Source organism: Colobus angolensis, unplaced genomic scaffold (assembly GCF_000951035.1).
Source record: "Colobus angolensis palliatus isolate OR3802 unplaced genomic scaffold, Cang.pa_1.0 Scaffold6, whole genome shotgun sequence".
Classification (NCBI taxonomy): Eukaryota; Metazoa; Chordata; class Mammalia; order Primates; family Cercopithecidae; genus Colobus; species Colobus angolensis.
The window spans coordinates 11059230-11067268 of NW_012119598.1; the positions used below are offsets into that span (position 1 = coordinate 11059230).

The 8039-nt window shown below is 45.4% G+C and overlaps 1 protein-coding gene across 3 annotated transcripts in view; it reads right to left on the bottom strand.

The window, feature by feature from the left end:
* Positions 1–8039, bottom strand: part of TFAP2A (transcription factor AP-2 alpha (activating enhancer binding protein 2 alpha)) — a 22940-nt gene that overhangs the window by 7846 nt on the left and 7055 nt on the right. For 2 of the 3 annotated variants that reach the window (XM_011962671.1, XM_011962669.1), the window contains exons 2-4: positions 5377–5811; positions 2284–2335; positions 13–244 (exon numbers count right to left, since the gene is read on the bottom strand). In XM_011962671.1, coding sequence (XP_011818061.1) covers positions 13–244; positions 2284–2335; positions 5377–5811 — 719 coding nt within the window. Of the gene's footprint in view, positions 1–12; positions 245–2283; positions 2336–5376; positions 5812–7029; positions 7844–8039 lie in introns of those variants that run through there. The other variant, XM_011962672.1, reaches the window with a different exon arrangement.

The following is an 8039-nucleotide window of genomic DNA, read 5'->3' on the forward strand; positions in this document are numbered from 1 at the left end:
GCCGGGCCTCACCTCCGGAGCACTCCGCCCAGCAGCGACGCGTTGAGACACTCGGGTGGTGAGAGCCGCCGCTGTACTTCCGCCACCGTGACCTTGTACTTCGAGGTGGAGCTGAGGAGCGAGAGGCGACCCGGAACTGAACAGAAGACTTCGTTGGGGTTCACCACGCCGCCGAAGAGGTTGTCCTTGTTAATAGGGATGGCGGAGACTGCATTGCTGTTGGACTTGGACAGGGACACGGGGCCTGCGGAGACATAGGGGAGGCCGCGTGTTGGGCGTCATGGATCACCCCCAAATCCTGCCCGACCCCGGCCTTCATCCCGGCCAAGGTCGGCTTCCAGGCTTTGGGCCACAGTACCCGCTTTTCCGTCCGCCTCTGAAATTCTGTGGCTCTGCTACTTCCCTTCCTCGGCCTCGAGCCCCTCCCTGCCTCACGCGGCGGCCTGGAGGCGGCCCTGCCCTCCCCCAGCCAGCCTGGCCTGCGTTTCTGCCTTGACCCTTTCCCCTTCGCCGTCAAGGGTGCTCTCTAGAGATGGGTGGTGAAATTGGTGACCCCTGAGGCTCTGAGCATCCTAGCGGAGTGGGCCCCAGATGAGGTCCAGGAGCACGGGTTCAGGGTGCAGGAGAGGCAGTTACATTTGCAAACCGAGAGCAAGTTACTTGTACTTTAGGGGTTTTGCTGGGTGAGGGGTTTAGTGTCGGGGAAAAACTGCTTCAAAGACCTGTTATTATAATCAGCCGAGAATTTAGATGGCTAAACGCTGTAAACGAGCGTTTTAATTGAGGCACCACGCTGGGAAGTGGTGGATTTTCTTGTCCACACCACACGTCCCGTCTTTTTGGTAAATAGGCCCTTTCCTATGTTCAATTTGGAAAACGTCTGTTTGGAGATCCGTTCCAAGGCCCGTTTGGAACTGCGGAGTGGGGAGGGAAGAAGAGGCCTACAGTGCAATACTAGCAATGTGCCCTTTTGTTAAGTAAATATTAATAGTCCCTCTCCGCTAAAGCGCCTTTATGGGGAAAGTGGATATATATACTTCCTAGTTAAAACCATAAGCTCTTTATTAGTTGGACTACCATTGTTAGGAAAAAAATAGAAGACCTGCAGAAAGTATACTAATGCATTACGTTTCTCAGCATCAATGTAATTCAGATGCATTCACAGTCAGTACAGTATGCATTGTATTTTAAAATTCCATTTGGAGACATAATGTGCACACAGCCTCATCAGTGTTCCTTATGCGTTCTTTAATGGGGATATGCTAGACGTATAGGGAGGTGGGGGGGCTCTAGGTTTTGGATAGATCACTTGTGACATTAATAGCTCTGGGGAGGCTAATAGAGACAATAGGAGTTAAACGAACTCTTGAGAGATTACTAATAAAAGAGCCAATTATCATGTCGACTTGGAAAGAGCATCTCTTAAGATTTATCCCTTGCACATCTAATTTGACGTGACAAAGACTTCACAGATGCAAAAATGAAACTTTGAACTAGCTAACAATATACTGATTGGGGTTAGAAATGAGAACAGTTTTATATAGCATCGTCCTCTGGTGGTGCCTAGAATCCTGAAATGTAACATTGCCACCATAACCAAAAAAAAGCTGCTACCAAGAGTGAATAGCATTTAATTCAGTAAACTTTATTTCTACTCACTAAACACAATACAAATTACAAATCCATTCAAATCACTTGACACTTTTCTAACAATTTCTGCTCTGAACAAGTATGGTAATAATCCCCACATCTTCAAGATACTAATTGTAACCAAAAGCCAAAATTTTGTTAACCTAATTCACAAAGTTCTAAGACCCTTAAACATCTAACAAGAAACTAAATTGAAGAACATGAATTTTTTTTTCCCCTCTGCTAAAGAGTGCTTTTTGTCATCTGTCCTTACATTAATGTTAAATTATTTGTACTGTTTTAGCATTTTACACTTCTTAACCCTCATCAACGCAATGGATTAAACTATTAAACTGTGTCAAAATTGAAATGCCACTTCCAAATCAGTTCCACTACTGTACATTTTGTGTTTGTCCAAATATCATTAAACTAAATTAAATGGTCAAATCATGAGTCAGAACAAAGCTAGCCTGTTGGCATTACCAACATACTGAAAGCTGATTATTTAAGCATTGCTGTTCTATGCCTATCTATTTGCTAATTCTGAGCCTTTAGGAAATCCTATTTGGAAAAAATAAACACAGCTCTGCAAGTTCTTTTAAATAGCACTCTGCCTGTAAGGACATGCTTGGAATGCAGAAGGAAATGGCTTACCTTTCTTAATTACAGTTTGATCTGGGATGTTAATACCTGGGTCTTCTACATGCTGCAACAAAAGGATACACATGGATGTAAGTGTATAATCAAAACAAAAGGAAATGAATATTCCCTCCAAGATGGGAGGAGGGGAAGGTGCAGAATCAAAATTCCCCCTCCCGTATAATGACATTTATATGTAAACATCTCATCTTGGCTTATTGGAATTTGGGGCTTTGCAACTCAAGAGGTTTCACTGCACGCCCATGGCCAATTTCTCCTCCTCCAGCAAATGATCCATGTTTAAAAGGCGTGGAGATGAGGAATAAAACTTTTCTTTGGAAATTAAATCAAGTGTTGGAGCACCTAATCATTCTCAGTCAGTTCAACATTTAGAAATGTACCTAGCTTTAGATTGGCGCCTCAGCGGCTTCTGAATGGAGCAATTCCAGTGTTCAGGCAGTGAAAGCCAGGGAAACACAATAGAAATGACGGGCGGAAGTAACAGGAGAGTGTTGGAAAAGGTTTAGGTAGTATAATAAAGAGCAAACACACATACACACCTTTATGGAAAACTCCAAATAAATTTTTAGAAAGACTACTGCCTGAGCCTGGATGTGACAGGAATATGAAAATGATTAAAAACAAAAAACCTTTGAGCTTCCTTTCCTGTTGTCCAGCAGCAGGTTTGTCGTTAGTGTGGGGTGTTTTTCTTTTTCTTTTTTTTTTTTACAGATGGATGGGTATACGTGTGTGCGCTAGAGTCAAAACGTGATTAGAAAGTAAAATGAAATCATGTTTTCTAATGCAGAAACTGACAGCCAATATAATGTCTGGCTGTGTTTACAAATTAGCACCAGGGCTGCTGAGATAGAAGATTTTGCAATCATTACCAAACACAGGCATTACCATTTAAAAAACTATTACTTCCTTCTCTAGTCTTTGTCCAACAATAATACTGATTCGAACATTTTCCATTCTGTCTTGGATTTATGCTCCTGTTAATTGTGCCTGATCGCAATGATTCCGGGTGGATGGTACTAAGTTGCTTTATTACAGGTTTTATTATACTCAATGCTCTCATTTGTAACTTGCCTAAAGTGCTTCTGGATTTAAGTATAATTAAATTGAGAAATGTTCAGAAATGACTACTGCTGCAGTTCTTGTGTTTTTAACTATATGGGGAAATATGATCCCTTTATGCATGCACCCTAAACCCATAAAGTAAATGTAGTGTGGCATAATACTTTTATTTGTGTTATTTCTAGACCTTGTCCATACAGGGAAGACTGTTAAGTTTAAAACCCCACTGAGATATTAATGATTAAATAATTTTCACCATCGATTTGATTTTCTTAAATATTTAGCAGTTATACTTACTAAAGGTTAACTGTTGCAGCAATGGGAAAAAAATGAAAACAACCTTTTTCTTGACCCAAATTCCTTTGAAAGAATTTTTTTCTTAAAAGATGGGGGAGGAAGAGGGAAGAACACCAACTGGGTTTCCTTGTTTTTATTTCGTCTTTTCGTTAATTTCTCGTACTGACCAATTTTGCCACAAAGAGTGAGTATACAGGTGTTAAGAATTCACCTTGAAATTTTTGCAAAGTAGAGCAATTCTAATTCACAGTAGTTCCAAAAGCTTGCAACATTATTTTGCAATTCAAATCTTTTCAAAGAACAAGCAAGGAAAAGATTCAGAGTGCTTTGGGAAAGGGAACTAAAACGATCATAACTCCCATTTCATGTTTAAATTGCTCTTATATAAATTAGTGCTCCTCTCACTTCCAAAAAATGCACTGTTAAGTATCAGTTTCTAAAAACATGTAAGTATGAACACACACATATAGACATGCAATGCTCACTAAACCTTATATTAGATCAAGTGCCTACTTTCCTGCCTTCCATGCAAGGGCTGCTAAACATAACCAACAAATTTCAGTGACTAACTGGGCCAAATGAGAGATGTAATAAATTTTCTATTTTCCTATGGAACTTAAATAATGTTTTAAATTCACCAAGCAAGCAGGTAAGTTCATCTGACCATTTTCCTTACAATCTAATGTAGTAATCATTAAACTGTCAACGGACATACTGCTGCAATATTTGATGCAGTAATTTGAAATAGCATTTTAGCAAAAATCACATCCAGATACATTTCCTCTCCAAAGAAACGCAGCTTTAACAGAAGCCTTTACAGGTTTAATAAAATTATTGGCTTGCTCTAATTCCATTTCAGGAAGGTTGTGAGGAAACCATAAATACATAGAATTGAAGCAGGGGTACTGCTTTAAGTTTAATTCCAGAAAGTATTTTCGAATTATCAATAGCCTGGTTTGCATTGTAAATAGTAAATGTGCTAATGCCATGCTTATTTAGAAATCATTTTAAACTGCATTTATTGATAACTAAATTAGAACTCAATGTATTACCCAATAGTCTCAAAACATTTAATTTAATATGGGGTGTAGCAGGTTCTGATAGGCGTTGGGAACCCAGCTAATGATTTATGAGGTCACCACTTAGCACCCCTAGGAAGAGAAGAAGGCTGCATTTTAATGTCCCTCTGCTTGGATTTGCTACTTAGTTTTTCTTTAAGCAGGATAGGGTGTACACATAACTTTTAGGTTTCACTTGTGTTTATAAAATCCGGTTAAAATGATCTTAGTATGTCTTTTACACTTCCTTTTACATTTTGAGGACATTTAATGAGCTCTTTTGGTTGCATTTAACATCATTCCCAGGACAGGGAGAGATCTCCACGCCAGACTCAGCGGTGGAAGTAGATCTTTTAGCAATTGAGACAGTTTACTGTCGTCGAGAGGAAGATATTGTTAATGGTGACATTCGTCTGATTTATCTGTGTTGGTGGAAATGGTAATGCAGGCATTGTTTGAGGGAGCTCTAGGAACCATTGTTCTGGGGCAGAACTCGCAACTACTTTGTGTGGTTCCTCAAAACGTCCCCCCGTCCCCGCCCCCGAATAAAATGTTTTAAAAGGAAATATTGGGGAGTACCCGGGCCCACCGACTGTATGTTCCAGGTATCCTTTTTGGGGGTAGGTGAGTAGGGGGCTGTGTTCTCTCCCGCGCGGGTCGCGCGGCCTCTTACCGGGACCTCCTCGATGGCATGAGGTAAGGAGTGGATCGAGAGGTCTCCGAGTCCTGAGCTGAGCGCGTGTGGGCCGTGCAGGAGGTCCTCGTGCCGCCTGTAGTCCCTGCGAGGATCCAGGCCCGACAGCTGGTGAGGCAGCCCCCGGTGCGTGTGCAGGAGCCCAGACTCCTGGCTCTGCCTCTGACCGGGCCAGCCTGGGTGCTGCGGCTGCGGCTGGGCGTGCAGGGGGTTCAGGCTGTAGGGGTCGTTGACGTGGGAGTAAGGATCTTGCGACTGGGGGTAGATAGGCTGGTAGGGTGGGGGGAAGTAGGGGGGCTGGAAGTCGGCATTGGGGGTGTGGGACAGCGGCGGGGCGCTTGTGTAGGGAGATTGACCTACAGTGCCCAGCTGGGGCAACCGTGCCGTCCCGTTGCTGGTGCCGTCGTGACGGTCCTAGAAGAGAGCGAGAGGAAAGGTAAAGAACAAGGAATCAGGCGTCGAGCTACAAGTATCCACACAAAATCCACTTGACAAGCCTGCGTGGGAAATCCCCCGTTCCCGCTGGCTGGCCGCCGGGAAAAAATCAGCTCTAAGTTCTTTTCAGGAAATACCCTCAACAGACCCTTCCAACAACGCAGAGGAACTGTTATATGTAGGGGCACAAGAGACTATTCAGGCGTTTCTTTCAAAGAGGGGAAGAGATAGAAAAGGGTCTCCTGGAACACAGCCCATTAAACTGCAGCGTGAAACCTCTCAAGCAAAATTAAAATTCCTCCTAAATACTAAACAGCAGAAGCGGCCTTTTCTTTTCCCCCTATTTGAACCTGTCTGCCACTGCGTTATTGTTTATTATCTTGCATTTATTTGGAGAGAAAAAAATCATAAACGTTCAAAGACTATTACCGTTTCATGACTAAATAGAAACATATTTCGCAGAGGGGCTGTACCGAAAACACACGTTTAAATTACCAGCTTAAAGAAGGTTTTAACTGCAGGATCGCGGTCTGTCTTTCCGCTTCCTCAGTTAGGAGCCTTTCTCTCGACAGAGTCGATTTATGGTTTGGATAGGGAAAGGGGGAGGTCAAGCCAAGGTTTAAAATAGAAAGATTCAGTCTTATTGGGTTTAAAAGAGAGAGGTGCACCCCGGGGCGGAGGCCCCCCGCCCCTTCCACCTCAGCCCCAAAGGGCAGAAGAAACGCCTGACTGTAGGTTTCTCTATTGCAATTCGCTTGCAAAACAAGCGAACAGAGTTGATTCCAGGGACGGCGAACCCTCGGCGGTTCAGCCGCAGGCCCCGAGGGTAGGGGGCACACCGGGCTGCACTTTTCCTGCAGACAGATTAAGCATCAAATGTTGAGAGCATCTCGGGAACCAGTGAAGACGCAAGGAAATCAAGATGAACGTGGGGAGAAACACGCCTTGGGAAGCAGCGGCGAGGTAGGTCTGCGTGCTCGGAGAGGTCGAGCGGGGGCTGGGGTAGGAGGTAATGCATTCGATTTAGGGATGAAAAAGAACGAGAGAAAGGCGGAAGGTGGGGTGGGGGATGCAAATGGAGGGGGTGTCCTGAAGGAAAGCTGGGCGTGAAACCCGAGGTTTCGGGCAGCTCCACGGCACCAGGTTTCCAGAATCGAATTCCTAAAGAAACAGGAACGGGGTGGGGGTGGGACTCACCATAGCTGAAAAACTGTGAACTAACATCTGCGAAGAGTCTGGGGTAACGAGTCAGGGTGGAAAAAAACAAGCAAGCCTGGAGCGCCCGGCTGCCCCGCCGCCCGAGCGCGCCCCACACAAAAGGCGCCGAGAGCCCCGCGCGACCCAGGACTCCAGTCACGGCGCCGACGCTCCCCGGAGCGCGGGAGCCCGGCTCGGATCCATCCGAACTTGAACCACCGATTCGCGCGGCGCCTTCAGCTGGTCGAACCCACGGTCTCTATCCTGCCGCGACTGGTTATGATTCAAAGTTCTTTAAAAATGAAAAACCCCAAAAAAGGAAAAAGGAAAAAGTATGTGTAAGTGTGTGGGTGCGTGCGTGTTCCTTAATCCGTGTCTCCCCCTCTTTTCTTAGCGGCGGCTTCGCTTGAGCTTCTAATAACCGCGCTGGGCAGCGTTCCTGGAGCCTCCTAATAGCAGATATTCATGACTATTAATATTACACGAATACTTAATAAGGGAAGAATGCCTGGAAATCGAGCGTGAAGCGGAGAGGCAACTCGCGCCGGAGCCGGCTCTCAATGCAGTCCATTGACGGGAGTCTCAGTGTAGCAAATCGGAGTGGGGAGAGGGAGCGCGAGAGACAAAAAGCGGGCGAGAGAGGGAGCGGGCGAGCGCGCGGGGGGCCGCGGCGCGGCGTCTGGCGAATCACAGGGAAGGGGCAACATTTTAAAAGGTTGCAGGGCATGCAAAAGTGAAAGAGAAAGAGGCAGAGGGAGACCGAAGGAGAGAGCGCAGAGAGGGAGAATGTGTCTGCGTGCGTGTGTGAGAAAGAAAGTGTGGGCGAGGGAGAGGAGCCCGGGGTGGAGAGAGGGGAGGGAGGGAAGGAGGGAGAGCCCGAGAGGAGGAAGGGAGGAAAAGAGGGAGGGAGGGAGGAAGGGAGAGGGGGAAGGGTTGAAAAACTAATCATTCATTATTACACTCACTGTCGGGTTGACAGGAATCACAACCCAAACCTTAGCATTGTGCAA